The sequence below is a fragment of the Hesperophylax consimilis genome, chromosome 18 (assembly GCF_061612785.1).
Source record: "Hesperophylax consimilis isolate HC1 chromosome 18, BYU_Hcon_1.0, whole genome shotgun sequence".
Lineage (NCBI taxonomy): Eukaryota > Metazoa > Arthropoda > Insecta > Trichoptera > Limnephilidae > Hesperophylax > Hesperophylax consimilis.
This window is the reverse complement of record NC_142853.1, coordinates 10,297,488-10,322,526: the sequence shown is the minus strand read 5'-3', so window position 1 is coordinate 10,322,526 and position 25,039 is coordinate 10,297,488. Positions and strand designations below refer to the sequence as shown.

Here is a 25,039-nt window from a genome sequence, read left to right as displayed (position 1 = left end):
ACAACCCACCCTGTGGATTAACAAGTGATCTTAGTGAATTCGACTTAACCTCAAAAATACAATAACAATTTATTTTTAAACTCTTTTAAATTTTCTTTGTTCATATTTCAAGTTATTATACATTGTTTTTTTACATGTGAGAAAGACAGAAAGAGATATTTTTGCAAAACTAGATAATTTCGACCGCTATTGGCATTCATTTATTAAATATTGTAATAATTACTATCAATCGTAATTATTATAATAGAGTTGTGGCCGACGAATTGGTCAGATTTTCCTTGGAGATAATAATGACACGTAGGTATTTTATGCATTTGTTTATTCTGCAAGGTGTACAATGTAAATCCAAGACAAGAGAGATACAATGGATAATTGTCTCTTCCATATCCACAAACACACGATCACTACATCAATATTGTTGTTTTAATATCAATCGGATATTGATTTTAAAAGAACCATTGTTCTTGTAATATCAAACAGATGTTGGGACAATAATGCACATCATGATAAACAAATGTGTTTTGTGAAAACCACGAAAGGAGAAAACAATAATTACGGATGGGTTAACTGGCTAAACCAGTTTAGGCTGGAACTTCCCCTCGATGGCCAAATGCTCCCCAGAGTGGCGTAAAAAGCATCGTTCATATTTTCCTTCAGTAATATGGTTCAATAAAATTAGGCTACCAAAAAAGGACAAAGCCAAAACACAAAATAGTTTACTATACAAAGTAATGCAATATTATAATGCCCTGCCGGAAACTATAAAGTCTGCACCAATTGTTAGATTCAAGCTGGATTGAAGGAGTCATATTAACCATTGGGATGAAACCCCGCAGGCCCAGCGGGGGTGTTTCGCTATGTCTTAAATTCAAACCACGGTGGGTCTGAAGTATGTCAGCTTAAAAACGATAAACGGACATATAGGTGACGTCTGTGTTTCAAATTTTAAATGCCAATCGCTCTATAGATAATGAAGCATTCATTTCGTACTATTGGCAATAACACTAGATTAGACAATACACTAGATTTCATATTTCATACAAAGTAATTACACTCAATTGGTCACCATGAAACAGGCAGCCGCCTAGTATGGTGATTCATTATATCTACTTTATGTAAATTTCAAAACAATGTAACATGTATTAAATAAAATAAAATAAAAAAAATAAAATACGTGGGTAAAGTTTTTCCCTGATAATTACAAATTAAATGTTGTAGTTGATCATAAATCGGTTAGTAAAAAAAAATGTTATAAATAATAAAAATGTAACAATGTATGTATGTTATTAATAATAAATTACACATTTGGAAGTCCAAATGGCTAAAATAAATCATTTGATAAGGATGACAGATGATTATCGTTATTGTTTATTTCGAATCATAAAATTACGACAATAGATAACATTTAATTTCTCAAGAGATTTTTAGAGACCCGTGTATCATAAAATATATAATAATTTTGATATATAACCTAACTTTTACGAATCACTTTAACGGGACTTGAAGGTTTTACAAGTAGCCAATAATATATAACGGATTTGATGCAATGTCCTTATGTATATAGTGCATGGAGTACCGGTCACTTTGAATACTACAAGATAGAATAGATTGGTTGACTACTTTCAATTTTGATTGATGCAATTTGCCACTGCGCTTTAAATTGCTGCTGCATTAAATAATGATGCTCATTGGCGTACAAGTGTTGTTTAGGTGTCGATCCAAAAAACACCAGTACTCTAACGTGAGATTTTTTCAAAAGCAAAAGTCTAAAAATAACAACCAGAATCTTTTTGTTAAAAAATATTTGTTTCTACAAAAATTCTTGCATTTTATGTTTATTTCTAATAATAAAATATTTCATCACATTTCAAAAACAGTTTTTGGTTTTCAGAAATATTCAATTTATTTTGATTTTATTGCAAAGCGGAAATACTCCGGCCGTCTGACAGAATATGGCCAAGGCCTGAAGAGTTAATAGATAAATAGATTTGGATACAAGTCTTGCAAAAGGTGATGCTGAGAGTATTTATCAGTTGCTATCTTATTGACCTTTTATTTTACGAATGTGATTGTTTCGGAGAAATACTGTAATGTTCTAAATTGTTATTATTGTATAACATTTAAATAATAATATATTGTCATTCCTACATAAGTTTGTGTGTAACGTATTTCCTTAGAAAGATACTATTAGCTTTGTTTCCATACTGCGATTATTATTTGTTATCATTGTAAACAATAGAGTTGTATATAACATACGTGTTTGTGAGGGAAAAATGTGAGTTGAATTGATATAAACAGAACATATTTTGTGTATTTTAAGCATGATAGATGTTATTCACTCGAGCTGTAAAACATATGGATTTATTTGTTAAATAGGTCATTTTGCGAGATTCATGATGATCAGTTGATCAGTTAGAGCAGAGGTTCCCAAACTTTTTTGTCCCGTAGACCACTTGCCAAAATTTTTTTTTTCTGTAGTCCTCCTGCCTGCCGAATATTGAATTTTCCTAAAACTATTAACGTCCCATGTGATAATCGTTTATTTTTTCGTAAAAAGATTCCCTTCCCTTGCCTGTCCAACAACCGGGTGGCGGTATAGTTCCTCTGTATTTGCATTGTGCAGACAGGGGCGCCCTTGTGAAGTATTACACCAAATGAAAATGACAAGCATGCAGGATAAGCAACCGGAATTTCTTTCTGTAGCTGGCCCTACAGAACTGCCCCTTAAGTTCTTTGTCAGTGCTTATTCCGGTCATTTCTTCTTGTCACATGATTTCTAATTCTTCGACGTTCCATTTCCATAGTCAAAATGTCTTCAAACTTAGTTTTTAAGTCTGTGTGAAGTACATTTAAATGTTGATAAACGTTACCCTGGACGTTTTTCAAAAACAAGTTGGGGATCTAGGAAAATTTGCGGCTTTCGATGTGCAATGTTTTGCTTCAATATATTAATTCTGACGAGAAAAGGAACATATTGGTATATGTTTATATACCTCAATAAACAACTTTACGAAATATAAAAATACAAATATCAAATAAGTAATTTCTCAGTCTATTACATATTAGTATTACGTAAACTGTGTTATTTGTGTTACGTGTTTGTGTCATTTACGGAACTCCTAAATGTTGACTTGAGGTAAATGGGGGTCAGCTCATATGTACCCCCATTTCAATCTTGTAGACCCCTAAATTTTTTTCTCGCTGACATGGACCCCCAGCAAGCCGATATCCACCCCTGGGGGTCCATATAGACCACTTTGGGAACCTCTCAGTTAGAGCTTTGAGTCTGTTGCGGGCTTAAAACTTTGCAAAAAGGATATAATATTGGTTTTTCACTTACACTTTATAACTAATCCGCCACCCCCAAAACCAAAGCGGTGAATTATAGTACATACATACATATAAACGTTAAAACACATTTCGTAAAACAAACGAACGCTGCTAAAGATCTTTCGGAAAATTTCCAGTTTTTAATTTGAAGTTAAGTTGCCATGCTAATGATAATGTCTTACAACAATAATGAACCCTGGTGACTGATAAAAACAGCTCTAGCTAGCTAGATTGCGGTATAGTAACTGAGTGTATAAGAGTGAAATAACCCCGTCGTTGTACAATGCTTGGCATTTGAGTGTAGGCACACGGCGGACTACTGATTTTGACATACGATTGATTACTGGCGAATTATAGAGCTTGATTTTGTGCTTTAAACTAATAAAAATAACAGCAGATTATAGAAGGTGTCGGATAATCAAGCAGTGGATTACTGAGAGACTACTTTATATAATGAAGAAAAAAATGATGTATTTGCACTTTGTTCCAAAGTGGAGGATTCTCTCTGAGAGACCACCATTAATTTAGAATCAATACATTGCTTCAAATGGTTTAGTATCCAGATTTAAATAAGCAGAATATTCTCAACCTTCTTCATTCTTTTCTTCTTTCCTCCTTGGAACATTTAGGATCTCTGACGACAATGTCACACATTTGCCATGGTACTATAATCGTTATAGGACCATTTACATTGATTGGTAAAAACTGATACCATAATACAGTGACAGGTACTTGGTTTTCGGATACTTTCGATTTACAGCAGTCGCCAGCGCCGTAGTAACCGCTCAAAGAGTGGGTACTTTTTCGATACTCAATCACTTGGCCAGTGACGCTGTGTCATGTAAAATGTTCAGAGATGTGCAAAATGGGTACCCAAAACCATTTGAAATGCAAAATGGAAATGGGTCAAAACTTTTCCATTTGAAAATGCAAAATGGTTTTTAGAAAAGCATTTCAAATGCAAAATGCAAAATACCTATTTTCAAAATGCATTGAAAATGCAAAATTGTTTCTCAGGTCAAAAAATTAAAATAATTATAGAATTTTTAAACAATTTTGTCATTTCATAATGGACATCAATGTAGAACAAACATATTACATGATGGTAAATCCAAAAACATCACGACCATAAATATACCACTCTCACCACGACTACAGATTATGAAACCACAAAAAATGTTGCCAACGTAAAAACATAGAAACTGCTATCTAACATTTAATATTACAGCGTCATGGCCCCATGTTCAGTATTTGAATCAGTATTTTTTGTAATGGTATCACTCAATTGCCAGGGCTCCTACCAGGGAGCAACTTGACAAATGTAAATTATCTCTCATAGCGAGGTTGAGGACCGACTGATATTTGGGGCTTATGAAAAAAAGATGAGTGGAGATAGTAGGAAGAATGTTGCAAAAAAGCATTTAAAATGGAAAATGCATTGAGAAAAGCATTTAAAATGCAAAATGATGAATTTTAGAAAAGCATTTAGAATGCAAAATGGAAAATACCCATTTTGCATTTTGCATTTCCATTTGAAATGGATTTATTTGAAATAAAGCACATCTCTGAAAATGTTAGGGTGAAAATTCAATGTGAAAACATTGAATGTCAATGTAATTGAACACTAACAGCCTTACTAAAGAAAAACCACTTCACATTCTTAAACGGTGTTTTTGTTAAGCATTGTACAAAGATTGTACACTTTTTAGTTGGAATTATGACCAATAACATCATTGCAATTTTCGGACCTACGCGGAGGCGCTCCTTTGCGCTCATGCTCGTCAAGCACGTCAGTTTCCCTGCGAACGACTGTGTTAGATTGTTATGCGTGATTAAATCATGTTTTTAAGAATAATTTGTATTGTAATGACCAATTCACTATTATATTAGTATAATTCAATATATTTACTATTATTTGTGTTATTTTTGCAAAGGTTATATCCTACTTATTATATTTTAATTGCTTTGCCACTTGAACTTAATAAAACTTCCATTAAAGTGATGTTGTTTAATAACATAAATGCCTTATGCATGCGTCGGTAAATACAAAGTTTAAAAAAATTAACATTTTATATTTATGACAAAATGGATCCAAATTGTCTCTGGGAATTGTTATTATAATATTGATAATTTTTAATCGTTTATCTAGTTTCCCAATGTTTTCTACACGACATCTTCAAAATTAAAAAAAATATAGAACATTTAAAATACCTTGAAAAAATTTTGAAATTCAGTGACAAATTATTTTTATTTTAAGTTTACAAAACCGATAAACAACCCCCTTTAACTGGATAAGCAATGTATACATCTTCTGTCTTAATCATAATGGATAATACGGAGGGTTAAGAACAAGTTAGTAGAAAACGTTACACATACTGCGTATACGGACGTAATACTGCAGTATTAGTGGCTGACAAATTTTTAACCCGCTTGACCCCGAGGATTAGGAAGTATTACTGTGGTATTAAGACGGAGATCGCGGACTTTTTGATTTGACAAATACCGTTGCGCAATGAAAATGTAAAAAAGTATTACATAATAACCATTGGCAGCACTATCAGAGGAATATTTTAAATCAAAATATCGAATCACCAAGGCAAGTATGGAACGCATAATCAAATTGGCCAAATTTCGAAGCAATTCAAAGCAGACCATGTCAATGATATCACAAATTTCATCTGAAGAAACGTGAAGTTAGCAACTAAACGCAAAATGCGAAAAATGACCATGTTTTTAAGAATTGGAACAAAGTGGTGCCAGTCCAAAAAAACTTGCATGAATATTATTATGAGTAAATATTTTAACCCGAGCAGTTTACGGCTCTCCTCACCGTAAAGCTGTACCAGCGCTGCAGCAGCGTATTAGGGAATCTTTATAAGTAAGACGGTTTATGTATTTTTACATGAACTATTTTATGTCAGTTTCTATTTTAAGTTTCAATTAGTAAGGTTTATACAAATACAGTCGTTTATCAATTGAATTAAAATTTAAAGTCCGTAAGTGTATTAGTATTTCTAATGACGGGTTGTTTCAGAGAATTTGAACAAATCATCAAATTTCAAAGTTGATTCTCAAGTTTTGTGAAGGTTCTATTCAAGTTCTTTCATCATTTCAGTTTCATGTAACAACTGGCCAATAATGATATAATAAAAGAACTTTAATAGAACCTTCACAGACCTTGAAAATTGACTTTGAAATTTGATGAATTGTTCAAATTATGCGAAACAACCCGTCCTTGGTGTATTGTTTGATCCCTTGGAAAATGTATGAATGTTTGTTATTTTTTGCAGTGTACCATTGTGGCAGTTCTCTGGGGATATCTTCGCAGTTCTGGTTCAGGACCATCCCCGCCGGAGACAACTGGAGCCCTTCCTTGGTCATCTTTGGGGATATGGGGAATGAGAACGCCCAAGTACGACATTGCCCTATTTATTACAATTTAGAAGTAAATCATTAACACTGCCCCACATTTCAAAAGACTGCCAGTATTTTATCTTTATTGTCTGTGTGGTTTTTAGTGAGTCACATCAGATAACTATTGCTTTGCTGGAATGTTTATAAAATTGCGCATTGCTATTTTCTCAATCTGTATATACATAGTATGCATTGCATTGTGTTCCTATTACCATAATTATGTACATTTTTTGTATGTTGGTAGTAACCATATTAATTGTACGTATGTACATTGTTGTCAGTGTTTTTTTCACGGAATTAATTAAAAAATACAAAGTCATCACACTCTTTAAAAATTTATTAGCTCATTTTATGCATTCATCAAAATAATTATCAATTTTCAATTGTAGTTGAAATTTTTTTTTATTATTTAAATAGATTATATTTTCTGCATGATAGTGGGTCATTTTTATGACTACTCATGTGCTCAACAACTAGGTTGTGGGATGATTTGCAGAAGTAATTCCAGTAATTTTTGTGTTTCTTCCCTCTGACAACAGGTTTGCTCCTTCCGTTCCTTAAACAAACCCTATGCAATCCCGGCACCCATCCGCCTCTCCTCCGCCAACATGACGCTCACTTTTTCTTCATGGTCTTCGGGAATTTTCCCCTCTCCCCCACTAACATTTCGTCGAGGCACAATCGGGAAGCTGGCTAAAAGGCGCGGATGTCGGGTATCATTAGAGGTCGGGCCAATCGCCAGGTTTATTCTCAATGGGACTGCCCGGTGGTTAGTGGAATACCTTCTCTGGCTTCATTCTCATTGGGACTGCCTGGCGATTAGTGGAATACCTTTTCTGGCTCCATTCTCACTGGGACTGCCCGGTGGTTAGTGGAATACCGTCTCTGGCTACATTCTCACTGGGACTGCCCGGCGATTAGTGGAATACCTTTTCTGGCTACATTCTCACTGGGACTGCCCGGCGGTTAGTGGAATACTTTCTCTGGCTACATTCTCATTGGGACTGCCAGGTGGTTAGTGGACTACCTTTTCTGGCTCCATTCTCACTGGGACTGCCCGGCGATTAGTGGAATACCTTTTCTGGCTACATTCTCACTGGGACTGCCCGGCGATTAGTGGAATACCTTTTCTGGCTACATTCTCACTGGGACTGCCCGGCGGTTAGTGGAATACTTTCTCTGGCTACATTCTCATTGGGACTGCCCGGTGGTTAGTGGACTAACTTCTCTGGCTACATTCTCATTGGGACTGCCTGGCGATTAGTGGAATACCTTTTCTGGCTACATTCTCACTGGGACTGCCCGGCGATTAGTGGAATACCTTTTCTGGCTACATTCTCACTGGGACTGCCCGGCGATTAGTGGAATACCTTTTCTGGCTACATTCTCACTGGGACTGCCCGGCGGTTAGTGGAATACTTTCTCTGGCTACATTCTCATTGGGACTGCCAGGTGGTTAGTGGACTACCTTTTCTGGCTCCATTCTCACTGGGACTGCCCGGCGATTAGTGGAATACCTTTTCTGGCTACATTCTCACTGGGACTGCCTGGCGATTAGTGGAATACCTTTTCTGGCTACATTCTCACTGGGACTGCCCGGCGATTAGTGGAATACCTTCTCTGGCTACATTCTCACTGGGACTGCCCGGCGATTAGTGGAATACCTTTTCTGGCTACATTCTCACTGGGACTGCCCGGCGATTAGTGGAATACCTTCTCTGGCTACATTCTCACTGGGAATGCCCGGCGATTAGTGGAATACCTTTTCTGGCTCCATTCTCACTGGGACTGCCCGGTGGTTAGTGGAATACCTTCTCTGGCTACATTCTCATTGGGACTGCCTGGCGATTAGTGGAATACCTTTTCTGGCTACATTCTCACTGGGACTGCCCGGCGATTAGTGGAATACCTTCTCTGGCTACATTCTCACTGGGACTGCCCGGCGATTAGTGGAATACCTTTTCTGGCTACATTCTCATTGGGACTGCCTGGCGATTAGTGGAATACCTTTTCTGGCTACATTCTCACTGGGACTGCCCGGCGATTAGTGGAATACCTTCTCTGGCTACATTCTCACTGGGACTGCCCGGCGATTAGTGGAATACCTTTTCTGGCTACATTCTCACTGGGACTGCCCGGCGGTTAGTGGAATACTTTCTCTGGCTACATTCTCATTGGGACTGCCTGGCGATTAGTGGAATACCTTTTCTGGCTCCATTCTCATTGGGACTGCCTGGCGATTAGTGGAATACCTTTTCTGGCTACATTCTCACTGGGACTGCCCGGCGATTAGTGGAATACCTTCTCTGGCTACATTCTCACTGGGAATGCCCGGCGATTAGTGGAATACCTTTTCTGGCTACATTCTCACTGGGACTGCCCGGCGGTTAGTGGAATACTTTCTCTGGCTACATTCTCATTGGGACTGCCCGGTGGTTAGTGGACTAACTTCTCTGGCTACATTCTCATTGGGACTGCCTGGCGATTAGTGGAATACCTTTTCTGGCTCCATTCTCACTGGGACTGCCCGGCGATTAGTGGAATACCTTTTCTGGCTACATTCTCACTGGGACTGCCCGGCGATTAGTGGAATACCTTTTCTGGCTACATTCTCACTGGGACTGCCCGGCGGTTAGTGGAATACTTTCTCTGGCTACATTCTCATTGGGACTGCCAGGTGGTTAGTGGACTACCTTTTCTGGCTCCATTCTCACTGGGACTGCCCGGCGATTAGTGGAATACCTTTTCTGGCTACATTCTCACTGGGACTGCCCGGCGATTAGTGGAATACCTTTTCTGGCTACATTCTCACTGGGACTGCCCGGCGGTTAGTGGAATACTTTCTCTGGCTACATTCTCATTGGGACTGCCCGGTGGTTAGTGGACTACCTTCTCTGGCTACATTCTCGTTGGAACTGCCCGGCGATTAGCGGAATACCTTCTCTGGCTACTTTTTAAATTATTTTTTCTCTTCTCTATTGAATACATTTTATTTTCTCCACTTTGACGGCTTCTACACAGAAAACTTTTATGCAACTTTCGTTTTACATTTATTGTTACTATTTATTAACACTATTTTTTTTGTATTCTAATGTTATCTATTTCAGGTGAATTCTTCAATGGAATGCTGTTTAAACTTTTCTTTTCTTTGTTTATGTTAATGTTAGTACTTGCATACTGCTCACTAACCCCGTTTGCATGGACTAGAGGGTCTAGAGTCGTTCAAAATAAATGTAGCTTCATTCAACAACAAAAAATTAGCATATGTTTATAAGGAAACCATATGTTTCTTTATAACGCCGTTGGGAAAGTAGTGGGGTCCCCTCCAAAGACTCTATGCACAGTATACGCCTTCTATGTGGAGCTGATAAAAAAGTGCCTTTTTAATCCCTTTTCACATGATACTCATGGCCTTGATCAGGCTTCTACCACCTACAATTCTATTACCCTATCCAGTCAGTGGTAGTTCAGTATCAACCATTCAGAATAGAGACTCAAAATCGAGAGCAGTTAGGAGTTTTCAGGCACTCCAGCCTTTTAGCTTTTAATAATCCACCATTTCTCTTCATTCCAGTCCCTGGAAGCTCTGCAGAAAGAGGGTCAGATGGGCATGTACGATGCCGCCATCCACGTGGGGGACTTTGCCTACGACATGAACTCTAACAACGCGCGCATCGGTGACGAGTTCATGAACCAGATTGAGTCCTTTGCTGGCTACCTACCGTACATGGTCTGCCCCGGAAACCACGAGGAAGCCTAGTGAGTTACATTTCTGATAACAAAAAAACATTGAAGAAAAGTGAAATAAATATTCTTTATCATGTTCTGTTTTGTTACTGTTCTGTTTTATCTGGATACCTTGATACGGCTATTTTAAACAATTTTATTGTTAATTAATTCTCTAAAAAATGTAGAAAGACAATTTTTCGAAATGCATAGCTCTCCTTATTTGGTATTTATATCATTAATGTATATAATGGTGGAATCCTCTAGCACAGCGTTCCGAAATTGTGGGTCGAGAACTAGCACCCAGCCGCGTAAGTAAAATGCCAGGACTCCTAAGCTAAAAAAAATAAAATAACTAAAAATCATGTTTTTCTCCAAACCTGAAGTTCATAGTTAACAAGAAAGGGCATCACAGTTTTCATTAGTAAATTACTAATTCTAAATTAAGAATTCTTGACAATTCAGCGCCAATTTTAAATGTCAATTAAAATATTTTTCTGTTAAAAATATTATAGGTAGGTACTTTATCGCTTGTCTGAATTATTCACACAACAAGTTTCAATTTTTAAATGACACTAAATTCAAACCAAATCCGAGTTCATTGAATCATAGTTACGATCACAGACATAGGAATTAATAGACGAGAAGATAATGGCGAGGGGTAAAATCAACTGTTGAAGAACGAAGGGGGTTAAGCTGACTGTGATTCGTCAATAAATCAATCTGACAGTAAATAGGCATCTCGCATTATAATATCACCATTTAGTTCTTAAAAGTAAAATCTGCTTTTGAATGAATAGACATTTTTACATGGGAGCGCAAATTACTCGCCACGTTATGAACTAATTTGCGAAGTCCAAATTCGGCAAAGTAAATTTCTTCTGTTTGCAGAGTCGTAGTTAGTTTCAGAGTATTTAGTTAAGACACTTTTACAAATGTTTCATAATTTACTTACCCCAGTAAACAACGATGAGCACACTTGAGAATCGCTACATTGTGATGTGATAGTATATGTTTCTAAAACTGATCCATATAATACGGTGTGAATAAGCTTAAAATAAAGTAAAATAATGCTTACTTATGGAATGTAATACGACAATTGGGTTTATTCTCTTTTTCACATGTATTTTTACAAGTTTTCATATCACAAGTCAACATTTTGCCGTGTTATTTCGTAAAATGAACCGATGATGCCTCGACCATAGTTCGCACAAGAATGATGATGTCACGTTTTCAAATTTCACTTGAGGCCATACGCGAGCCCAGCCGGCTCCAATGGAACCGGTATGGGGAGTGGGGATAATACGCTTTTAATCACTTAGGGCAGGTCTACTAATATTCATATGTCTATGGTTACGATACACAACTGAAATTTGGAATTTTTGATTTAGTTTGATTTCTTAACAGTTTTGCTATTAAACTTGAAATAATGTTAATATTGACGAGTGATTAGTGGAAAATACTCTCAGTACCGCCCTGGTGAAAGACAGCCATTCAGAATCAAAGGCTTTTTGCTTGAAAGGGCTTTTTAAAGGCACTTCCTCGCCTTCCTCTTTCCCATCTCCTTCCTCTCCCCCCTATCCTAAGCCCCAAAACATACCCAAATTGGGAATGCCAAGTCTCACTGGCTCCAGGCTCTAAACTCTCTTGTGTGTTGAAAATAATTGATTGTATTAAAAATAAACAAAAACAAAAAAATGTCTTCAAATACCAAATGCTGTTTGTGTGTTGTATGGCAGATCAGAAGGTTTCTGCGATAGCTTATTCAGAATTAGGTTAGATCAGTTTCCTGGATGGTCGAAGGTTCCGTCATTAGAATCCTGGTTGCGGCGGTAACCTTATTATTTCCTGTTGTTTGATGATTATTTATATTTATTTTATTTATTGTTATCGAAGGCATCATTGGTGGTATAGTTGTCCCAGAGAAAGGTCATTTGTAACATCATCGTTCTAGATTCTTTTGTATGTTTCGTTTTCATACAAGACGTGTGAGAAGGAAGTGGATGGTGGTGGATGACATATGTACGACCTCTCTCTGGCTACTGACTACTGTATATATACTTATCCATTTGATATATTTTATCTCAAGAGGGTATTCATTTCCCACAGTAAAAATTGTTATTTACTGTAGGAAATAACTTTCTTTGTTATTGCAAACTATTTACATTATGTCTATAGTGTGCCTTTGTTAGGTTAAGAAGTGTTTGGTAAATATGGCCGTATTTATTAATTAACAAATGTTAAATAACATAATTGACGATTAATGAGTTTTCACTTCAATTTTATTGTAAGATTGATTTATTATATTTATTCTAAATTCAAAGTTAAGTCATTTTCAAGTACACAGGAAACATAATACAGGGTTTTCCAATAAGAGGTGTTATTTTGATATTCAATCGTAAAAGATCAATGGTTTCCTTGCTTGTGTGGCACGTAGCGCCGTCTTGTTGAAAGTATCTCGTTGTCCATATCAACACCATCCAATTACGGCCATAAAAAATCATTAATCATCTCTCGATAGCGCAATCCACTCACCGTAACTGTTGCTTCAGCCTCATTTTCGAAAAAGTAAGGTCCAATGACTCCGCCGGACCATAAACCGCACCAAACAGTCACACGTTGAGGATAGAGAGGCTTTTCAACAATAACTCTTAGGTTTTCTGAGCCCCAGATGCGACAATTTTGCTTGTTGACGAAGCCACCGAGGTGGAAATGGGCCTTATCACTCAAGATGATTTGCATTTGATTCACTCAAGTGAATTTTAATAATTTCAATGCGTTGTTAAAGCGTGTATCGTTCCATTTTTATTAATGGCGTAGTTTCTACTTGTCAAATGTCAAAAAATGACAGCTTCAACAGTAACATCTACCGAAATAGCGGGCTATTCAAAATAACACCTCTTATTGGAAAACCCTGTATTATGACAACATTCTTCTTTGTTATGTTAACACTAGCTAGCTATTTCATCTATGATTAAGTCTCACGTATAAAACATATTGTAAACCGCATCTACACTTATTACATAAAACATAAAGCTAGCTCAGACCCGTGAAAAACCATAGGTAGTCATAGAGGCTCTGTTGCATACTAATGTATCGTTGAAACGTTTTCCACCATTTTCATGCGAATGGAAGCGCGCAGGGACTGGATTCGATAGTTTCTGGTAGTTCGGCATTAGAGCGTTGAAGGTCGAATTGAAGGTAAAAAAATGTAGGAAATAACTTTCTACATTATTTAAAACTATTTACATTGTGTCTATAGTGTGCCTTTGTTAGGTTAAGAAGTGTTTGGTAAATATGGCCGTATTTATGAATTTTTTGTCTCATCTAAATATGTATAGTACATCAATGGGGATAGTCTGAATTACTGACAAATCGGCTCCAATTTTCATTATGGAAATTAAAATAATTTTCTTTTAAAAATATTACATGATAGGTAGGTAATGTATAGCTTATCTCGATTAACCAAACAAACTCTTTCGATTTTTAAAACAAAGACAGAATTCAAAGCAAAACTTCTAGAGTTCATTGAACCGGAGATATATACACACAACCGAAATTAGTATTTTTAATAAAAACAATATTTGAAATAGAAAAATTAGAAAAAGATACGTTCGCATCTAGGACTTGAACCCAGGACCCTCGCCTTGCCGGGGCGCCGCTCTACTAAAATTTACTGTACCAAATTTTCATTTATGAATCGCTAATATTGTCTTCAACAATTAAATATTGCAATAGGAGGTTTTCCTCATTAAGTTATTCCAAAAATAAATAACATTATGATATCTAATCGTATTCTTAAATACTTCTATTTGAATTTTACTTTTGTTTTTGTGAATGAATGCAAATCTTGGAAGTGGAAATTAATCTACTTCCTGACATCTGATCGAGATGAAACTCTGCAGATAAGCTCGTCGATGACAATGCATTCTATCAACTTTTGTTGGCATTGACGCACGCATTTTTCTGAAATTGGATAAAATAATGGCCCCACTAGGTCGTCCCGTTTGATGTGTTTGATGTGTTTGATGTGACCATGGCGAATAGTCAAAATTGTTTCATTACATAATAAAAATAGATGTATTATAATGAAAAAACCTCTTTTTTTACGGGTTGTTTTTATATACTTATTAAAAAATTTCGAAATTTTGTGAATATTGTGGGCAAGTACCCATTGGGGTTCACATTACTAAATAATGTTTTCTAAAAAGTACTGCTTTTTTAATTTATTTATTTTATAAATTTTGTAATGCCAAAGCTCATCGTTAGTAATTTTTCTGCCTGTTATCTGTATTGGATCATATAACTTACATGGGCTGCAAAATGTATTTTCTGCTATTTTAATTACGGATCTTTTATAACTTAGTGGTAAGTCAAGAGTTCTTCAAGAAATTTGTGGGTTTTATTTCTATGAACACAATTGATCAAAATCTTATGTATATATCACTTTCTTTTGACAAAAGTGAACTGTGCACAAGCTCATTCTAACCTCAAAACAAGAGTAAATGACATTCACTCCAGGATTACAAAACATAAAACACATTTCTATTATTGGGTAGTGTATGCGCAAGGATTGGAAAAATTAATAATAATGAATATTGCCATTACACTTTGTTGACAGTGTTATATCACAACTATGTAAAAACAGAATTGTAACTGTATTTATCCTTTTTTTTGATGACTCTCTAGCATGAATAGATTAAGGCCCAGTTATTTTGCAGACATTCACGTGACGTCATCAGCGTCATTTTTATTTTTTTACATTTGAAAGGTCCCTGTTAAATGACCATTCCAGATGCGTTTCAGCTTTCTATCAATTTGTAATAAGCTTAACAACACAATATTTGTTGTCTTCTGCTGATCACAATTTGTTCAAATGCTGAAACAGACTTAGAATCGCCATTCAACGGGTACCTTTCAACTGTCTAAAAAAGCAAAATGGCACTGAACAGCCATTTTAATTTCTGTGAAATAACTCATCCTAGCTAATCTTCTACAGTCAGATTGTCTTTAGTTGATGTGCTTATTAATTAATCACTTATCTATTATGTTGGGTCCAGTAATTTCAGCAACTACCGCAGCAGATTCTCAATGCCGATGGACCATGAGAGCATGTACTACAGCTTCAACCTGGGCCCAGTGCATTTCATCTCCCTGTCCACGGAGTTCTATTACTTCCTCAACTACGGTATTAAACAGCTGGTCTTGCAGTACGACTGGCTCGTTGAAGACTTAAAAGAGGCCAACAAATTTGAAAACAGGTATATTTTGTTTCCACACTGACTGTTATTAATCTACAATGATTCTGTTGGTTAACCCATTGGCATATCGACTTATATTTTAAGCGTCCCATTCCAAAGGGGGACTTTTGTTACCCCTACTGTTTTGTGCGGGCCTTTCTACCTACACACCAAATGAATAACTTTCATTGCTTATCCCTTTTGATAGTCCATGCGACAGTCGGCACGCTTCCATGCCACATCTCCCTTAGTTTCTCTTTATGGGTGTTTCAATTTAAGAGTTAGTAATAGTAATTAAGTCCAATGTGGTACTGAAGTTACATCCCGTTGGTTTGTATTATATATTTTTTTCGGTCAGTTATGTCCTTTCAAAGCATATGTTTATTAACCCGTAGGAGCCGGCAAGAATATTCAATAAATAAAAATACATTTTTGTTAAGGCGATGCCATACGTAGTAATGCAAAATCATGTGTTTTTGGTTTGAAAATTTGGTCGCCTAGAAATGTTTCAGATGCTTTAATTAAATACTGCGAGTAGAATACATCTTGACCTTTGAAATAATCGAGTATTTTTTAGATAAGTCTTTTTATAAGGCCAAAAAAAAATAATGTATAGGCCTATGAAAACTGCTTTAAAGTTCAAAATCTCCTACTTACGAACCCATTTTCGGTTATGATTTTATTGGGTAATGTTGAAAATTAAGTTATTTATAAAATGATTGGAAAAAAATTAAATATTTATGCCTGAACATCCACAAAATAAAATAAAAGGCACTTTTTGGCCATGTTTTTTTCTTGCATAAATCAAAACAGGCGGATGGTGTTAAGCGGGAATTTAAACCTTATCGCCATCTACGTAAGGGTTGTTATTGATAGCGACTCAATTTAAAATATTACATGACGTAGTGCATCGCCTTAAGGCCAACATGAAGACAATACCATACTGCATAAATTTACATTTTGATTTTTGTGTTTAACAAACCAATCCAATCCAAAGGCAAAATGAATGTATAAGGTCGACACTGCAATTGCAGTGCTTTGTGATGTGCGTGGGCACAATTCTTCAACACTGCAATTGCAGGGCTCCGGCTCCTAAGGGTTAAATCCATCTCAGGTATGCCAGTGGATTAAAAAAAAAAAACAAAGAATTTCATATTTATGATAAATTTCATACTGGCCATTCAAACCATGGAAAAATTGTGAGTCAAGGCTATTTTTGTATTAGTTTTTCCTGCTTTATAACACATTAATCCGGATGTTGTGCATTCACAAAATAACATTTAACTATTGCAGAAAACAATAATATTACGAGGACTCATTGCATAATAAAATAATTGTTGATATTCATTAAAGACCATAAATGAATAAAATTGCTTCCATAAAGCGTTTCATGCTCACACAAAACAAATTACGTAACCTGAGTATGTAAATGCAAAGTAAAGCTGGGTTCTCAGTACATAAAATTGCTTCTTTAAAGCGTTTCATGCTCACACAAAACAAATTACGTAACCTGTGTATGTAAATGCAAAGTGAAGCTGGGTTCTCACTACATAAAATTGCTTCCATAAAGCGTTTCATGCTCACACAAAACAAATTACGTAACCTGAGTATGTAAATGCAAAGTAAAGCTGGGTTCTCAGTACATAAAATTGCTTCTTTAAAGCGTTTCATGCTCACACAAAACAAATTACGTAACCTGTGTATGTAAATGCAAAGTGAAGCTGGGTTCTCACTACATAAAATTGCTTCCATAAAGCGTTTCATGCTCACACCAAACAAATGACGGAACCTGAGTAATTGCAAAGTAAAGCTGGGTTCTCACTACATTTTTCACAAATTAATAAAGCATATTAATAATATGTTACTTTCCAATATTCTATAATACGTAACTGTGAAAAAACCAATCAAAATCGTGGGACATTATAAGATGCAATGTACAAATTTTGGCAAAAATGTCCAATATTATTTCCCTTGGAAGTTTTGTGGTTTTAGCGTAAAACTCTAAATATGAAAAGTTACTTACTTTTGACCATTTTGAAAGATTTGTTTTTTTAAAAAAAACTGTATAATTTTTTCAGACAATATTTTGTAAAAATATAAAAATACAGTTTTTGTTTTCATTTTATTTGATCATGATGTGTACTGGACCATAAACTGTCTGTTTTGTATTGTGAGTGAAAATGTAACAACTTTACTATGCACTATGACTTTACAAAGTATCTGATTGCGAATTGGCCTGGCACGTTGCAGACAAAAACAGCCTTGGATCGTAGTTTTTGGTCACCGTCCGATGTATTGTAGCAACTTGAACGGGGACGACTGCACCAAATACGAGACCATAACTCGCGTCGGATTGCCCTTTACGCATGCATTCGGTGAGTCCCAGTCCCACATTATTTACAGTCATAACTACTAACTAAGGGAGCCATTTGCGCTTGTTTTGCTCTCCGATTGCAGAAAGCGCCGGCCGTGGATCGTGGTGTTTGGCCACCGACCGATGTACTGCAGTAATTTAAACGTGAATGATTGTACCCACCACGAGACACTTACTCGAGTCGGCATACCTTTCATTCACTGGTTTGGTAAGGCGCTAGTTACTAACAATACCCTTTGTTTGTGTTGAATGCTGCACCCACCCGACTAAATAGCCCCAATATCCTCACCTCACTATTATTATTAAACTCTAAGTGGCATCATCTCCTCTCTCTCGTTATAGATAAAATTGTATTGAAAACCCTTTTGTTTTAAACTTGTCTTATAAATAACCACTCGAACAATAGATATTTGCGGGTTTTCGGTTTTCGATTCGGCCATTCGGTTTTATTAATATCATACCTCCAAATATTAATATCGCAACATATTAACTGCTTACTGCGGTTTAAAGCCAATGAATCAATATATATTTCACTGTATACTACAATGTCTATTTATGAGAGTCATGACATCGATGTTCTTCGAAAAACAGTCATGTTAAAATTTGCGTTTTTAGAATAACATAATTAAAGTTTTGAAAGCGAAGGATAAATCAGGATATTATAAAATACTTTGTAATTAAAAACTGTTGAAAAAACCAAACACCGGAAATATCTATCGTTCGAGTGGTTATTTGTAAGATAAATAAAAACAATTAAAAAATTTAATACAATTTTCAATTAAAAAAAATAATAAATAAATCCCTTTGAAAAAATTAACTGTTTTTAAAAAATACAGACAATATGAAAGATATTTTTTCTACAACACCACTTAAGGTTAGGACCCTGTCACATTTTTACCGTTTCAACCTCAGCCATTTTTCAGCTTAACCTATACATCGCTACGCGCATACATGTATGTGCGAATATATCGTGCCTACAGGGCTATGCGTACACAGTTCGGCGCCGTGAGGCGTTTAGCACAATCGATGCACTGATAGTTTATTGTTGTGAGGCTGAGTATTAAGTTGGATTGTTTGATTAGCCGTCAAGTCTTTGTCAAGAAGGCTGATTGGCCGAAAACCAGTGGTTAACGGTCCGTTATAGTGACAGTATAAAATGTGACGTTTGTATTCTTCTGGTATTCCACCAAACGAATGGAATACCAGAAGAATAAAAAAAAATTATGTTTTATTTTCGTCTTCTAAATATGTGGGTATATCTTGCATTCGACAATTTTTAAAAACAGACTTACCAGGTTATAATAATAACCTGAGTCAGGTGTCTATGGTAAAGATAGTAAGGTGACGATATACTTTGTCCACCGGGGAGAAATCATTTTCAAAAACAAACCATTCGATTTCATGAAAGGAGCAATAGGCCATTCAAATAAGGATTTTAGGTCGGAATAATTCCTAGAAAGCTAAATATTTTTCTATAACTAAAAGTACTAAATAAAACGGTACTTCGATACAGCTAAATAAAACCTTATTAAATACTAGATTGGTTTTATGTATTTTTTTCAAAAGTTTAACCCTTTTTGAGATATAGCTCGGAGAATGGGTAACAATGAATTCGTTTTTGAAAATGTTTTCTTCTTGTGAATACGGTATAGCTCAACCTAATCCCTCCTAACCTAACCTAACCTTTTTATCATCCCAAACTAACCAATATTTTTTAGTTCACAATTGTCAACGATCTTTTTACTATGATTTTTAAGGGAGTGTTTATAAATAAAATTGTCACAAAGCAAAACACTTAAAATGTGTACAATATAGTGTTTTGTTCCAAATTGTGTCCACAAAACATCCATTATTGAATTTTAAACATTAAAACATTGCGCTGTTTAGAAGAAGTTGCAGAAGTGAGGTGGTCGGTAGCCCAGTAGACGCTTGGCTAGCAATCAGACAGGCCGAGTTCGATACTGATACCGGGTTACTGACTTACTCCCTTTTCAACACAAGTTATGTTTAGTAAAAAGGTCTATATATACTATAAATGTTAGGATTTGTAGCATACTAAATGATAACGCCTTTTAATGAAAATCAAATATATAAATATGTACATATTTGATCGATGCATTATTTTTTCTTTTGGATTGTTATACACAAACGTGATTGTGCTTTGTATATATCTTACCAAGCTTTATTTACTTTGCTTCTTATATTCCTCTAAATTATGAACTCTAAATATGTTTACTTACCTAAAATGTCATTGGAACTTGATGCGAAAAATTGAAGAATATCACATATTTATTCGAGAAATAAATATGACTCCATTAAATTCACATATTATTGGAGTCATATTATACGTTAAATAAAAATGACTCCACTAAATTCACATATTATTGGAGGCATATTTTTATGAGTGAAAGACTATAACATAAAACAAGAACATAACTTTTAAGCCCTTGTGCAATTTTGGGAGATATTCTTAACAGACAATAAACAGCCGTAGAATCTTTTTTAGAGATATATATTCCAGCCTGACACAGTCTCATAAAAGTTATGCTTTCTTATTTTGTACTAGCTGTACCCCGCCACGCGTTGCTGTGGCTCAGTCTGCCTGTGCAGATATAGAAACAATAGCGCAAGTTGCTTTTACGTCCAACAGATAGCGCTGTTTTTTTAAAAAAACCTTGTGTTTGCAACATCAGGGTACAAAATTAAACAGTTTAATTTTGTACCCTGATGATGCTCGAGTGTAGCGAAACCGGTCGGTCTTAAAATTAATAAAAATTCGTGGTTTTAAACAAAAAAAAATTGTTTTTATTTCATTAAAATATTTTTGTATTGAATGAAAGAAATTGAAGTGACAATAACTTCTATAATATCTTTATCTAATTAAATATGTTTATTTAGTTTCATGTATGTAAAGTAGTAACAACAGTTTACATGATAAACCGTCGGGAAGTGACTTTAAAACATTTGCGTTCAAAATTTTAATATTTTTTTATTGCATATGTCGGTTTGTAATACTAAAATCTGAAAGAGTCTTTCGTCTCTTTTCAAGAACGGTATTTTATTTTGAAATAAAAATACGAATTTATCTGGAATCAAATGTAATGCAAAAATATTATCCGCGGAATCTGTATTCTGAAGTACATTGCAAAATGTCAAAGGCTTAGGGGTTAACAAATTAAAAGTAAAAAAAATCTGGCGATATCTCAACAAGTTTTGATAAATTATTATTTTTTTGATAAATTAATGTTTTAAAGACAAGATTTTATTTATGCATAGCACAAAGATAATTGTTATCCTTTGTGCTATGCATAAATAAAATCTTGTCTTTAAAACATTAATTTATCAAAAAAATAATAATTAATATTTGACAAGTCCAAGTATTTCACCTAAAAAATGTATACAATTTGTATCAACGCCATCTTGTGAGAGATTTAGCACTTACAATGCCTTTCTCATATAAAAATAAAGTTGGTTGTTCTCAGGTGAAAAAATGTAAAAAGCAGTAATTGTTGAATGAAACACTAGCATATATTGAATATTTTCTCGGGTAAGAAATAAGCCCCCATAGCTCAGTGGTCAGAGCTTTCGACCGGAAATCGAATGGACACGGGTTCGAGTCCCGTTGGCGTCATGTATTTTTTATCAGGAGATTTTTTCAATGTGGATGAGTGTTTCAGGCGAACAATTATTGCTTATAAAAATAAGTTTTGATAACTTATACTTTGTCAGATTATATTTTTTTTGCTCATAAAAATTCTTCAATGTTTCGCTTTACACCATGTATGAGATAAATATAAACTCAATCTTATCTGTGATTACTTATATTATTTTTAATACAAATAAATATACTTCTTTCTTTGTTTTGATTAAATTTTTTATGACTAAAATTAGCATTTTGGTTGCTGCTATCAATAATTAAAAGAAGTTAGTCATGTGAAGTTCACCAATGCCTATGCATTTTAATGATTTTATAACAAAGTCTTAAACTAAAGCACGATTTTTTTGTTCATTGAATTTGATTAGGTAACTAATATATTTCTATAATTATTTGTAATTATTTCGTCACTAGTAATACATAGTTATTACTGCTATCACTCTGCTAAATGTACATATCATCGACGGCAATTCATCACGGGTTAATCATTGATTTAACCCAAACATAAGGCAATTGAGATGCACGCTGATATTATTTTGATTGTTAGACTGTTCCCCTGCATTGAAAAAGTCCCATATTAATCTAACCGATGTAGGTTTATTACCACCATGGCATTGCAGGATGACTTACGCGGTGATGTTACATACGGGGTGATGTTACATACTCGGTGATGTTACATACGCGGTGATGTTACATACGCGGTGATGTTACATACGCGGTGATGTTACATATGCGGTGATGTTACATACGCGGTGATGTTACATACGCGGTGATGTTACATAGGCGGTGATGTTACATACGCGGTGATGTTACATACGCGGTGATGTTACATACGTGGTGATGTTACATACGCGGTGATGTTACATTTGCGGTGACGTTACATACGCGGTGACGTTACATACGCGGTGATGGATTGCCGTAGACGATGTGTCATACTTATGATTTGTAACGATCACGTCGTCTAATAATCCTTAGAAGTACTAATCAAATTGCCTGTTAAAGCAAAAATTTATGTTTCACATGCATTGTGACTTCACATTGTAAAAAACTTTAACATTATCAACAAATTGTCTAAGTTGTATGAAATTAATAGATGTACTGTACACAATAAATATAGTTAAATTATTTAATATTGATAAATTATTGAGATTGAGTTATTTTTTTAGGTTTGGAAGAGCTCTTTTATAAGTATGGAGTTGATTTGCAAATATGGGCCCATGAACATTCTTATGAACGACTATGGCCCATATACGACTATAAAGTTTACAATGGCTCCTACGATCATCCATACACTAATCCCCAGTAAGTATATGATTGCTTTCTCATAAACACAATACATATTACATTTCTCATAAACACAATATATGTAAATTACATTTATCATAAACACAATATTATTATTATTATTATGTAATGAGCAGGCAGCATTCTGCTGATGCGCTCATATCTGATTTCACAACAAGTTTGCCAGTAATTGAGTTGTTTTAAGTTTGAACTAAGTCCTTTCTTCTCTCCAAATGTGAATCCAATAGAGCTTTGAATTGATTTATATTTGTTGCATCGATGACATGTTGTTTGAGTTTGTTACAAGCATCCACTACTCTATTTGCAAGGAAGTGTTTTCTAGGATTAGATTTTGTTAATAATAATAATAATAATAATAATAATTGGATAATTTGTAGAGCGCCGTTTTTGTGAAAAATCACCTCAAGGGCGCTGTACAATTTATTTCTTAGGATCTACATTTGTTATTTAGAAAAGATACCAAAAACATACTTACCTGGCAAGTCACTTCCAACAAACACACTTATATTAAAAAGTTTATGCTTATAAAAGATAGAACTGCACGCAGAGGACACTATATCAAAAAACACTGGTCGTCGCATGATCTTAAGTCTGCTATAGTTTTTATTTTAATTTAAATGTATTTTAACTGTCTTAAAAGCCTACAAATTGTATTGTTATTGTTATCATTTTTATTTATTTATTTTTAATTATTATTTATATTTATTTTATTTTATTTTTAGTATTTTTTACATTTTGTTAATTTAAATTTAAATTGCCGTCAACTGTGAAAGTGGAGGTTTCTGAAATTATGGATACGACTGTCTGAAAAGGTGCGTTTTAAGTTTAGACCTAAATTCTGTCGAGTCTGCGATCATTCTCAAATCATGTGGCAGTCCATTCCAGGCTTTAGGTCCTGACACGGCAAAAGCACGCTCACCGAACTTAGTATCTGGCGTGCGCTTTGGTTCCTTCAACCTTCCGATAGCTGATGACGTTGCTGACCTAAGGGTTGACTGTCGGGAATTGGAATCTTCTGGAATACACAATTCTGATAAATAAGCCGGAGCCATTCCGTTAAGTGACTTAAATACCATCCAGCATACCTTGAACTGGATTCTTTCAGGACATTTGAGCCAGTGCAGATTTTTGAGATGCTCTGAAATGTGGGAGTATTTAGATACTCCGGTGATAAGCCTTGCCGCGGCGTTGAAAACGGATTGTAATTTGTTGATTTGACATTTAGGGAGACTTGCATATATTCCGTTGCAATAATCTAGACGTGAAACAACATAGGAATTGACTAGCAATTTAGTCGCCTCTGTTGGCAGGTTTCTCCGCACTGCTTTAATTTGCCTTAATTGAAAGAACCCCGTGCTTACAGTTCTGTTCACCTGAGTTTTAAGGGAAAAATTAGCGTCCAGATTGACACCCAGTAATTTGATGCACGTTTTTGGAGTGATGTCACTTCCGGAAATGGTTATTGGGGAGTTTTCAATGTTATGCTGACGTCTGCTTGTAGCAGTCCACAGAAACTCAGTCTTTGTGGGATTCAGTTTCAATCTATTTGAGGTCATCCAGCGAGTAATTGCTTCTATACACTCAGTTATACGAATTTTTAGACTGTTTATTTCTTCTGGTAAGCAGTAAAAATAAACTTGCTGGTCATCAGCGTAGCAGTGAGATAGAAGGCCGAATGATTCTATTATTTTAGCGACATCATTTGTGAAGAGGATGAAGAGTAGTGGGCCCAGAACGGACCCTTGGGGTACTCCAGATGAAAGGGTTGCATAATTTGATTGGTTTTTTCCCACTTTTACGGCTTGTAAACGGTTGGCCAGGTACGATGTCAGCCAGGTCTTAACATCACAGTTTAAACCAAATGATTCATCTAATCGTTTAATAAGAAAGTCATGGTCAATCGTGTCAAATGCAACACTCATGTCCAAGACTGAAAGAAGTGCCAGTTTACCCGACTCAATGGCAGAAGTTATGTCCGACAAAACACGTAGTAAC

General features: G+C 35.3%; 1 protein-coding gene across 2 annotated transcripts in view; it reads left to right on the top strand.

Moving 5' to 3' along the window:
* LOC149415338 (acid phosphatase type 7) overlaps positions 1 to 25,039 on the top strand; it is a 45,020-nt gene that overhangs the window by 11,415 nt on the left and 8,566 nt on the right. Inside the window, exons 3-7 of one of the 2 annotated variants that reach the window (XM_089642546.1) lie at positions 6,621 to 6,742; positions 10,319 to 10,503; positions 15,531 to 15,731; positions 18,168 to 18,292; positions 22,906 to 23,041. In XM_089642546.1, the coding sequence (XP_089498672.1) occupies positions 6,621 to 6,742; positions 10,319 to 10,503; positions 15,531 to 15,731; positions 18,168 to 18,292; positions 22,906 to 23,041 (769 nt within the window). Of the gene's footprint in view, positions 1 to 6,620; positions 6,743 to 10,318; positions 10,504 to 15,530; positions 15,732 to 17,960; positions 18,086 to 18,167; positions 18,293 to 22,905; positions 23,042 to 25,039 lie in introns of both variants that reach the window. The other variant, XM_089642545.1, reaches the window with a different exon arrangement.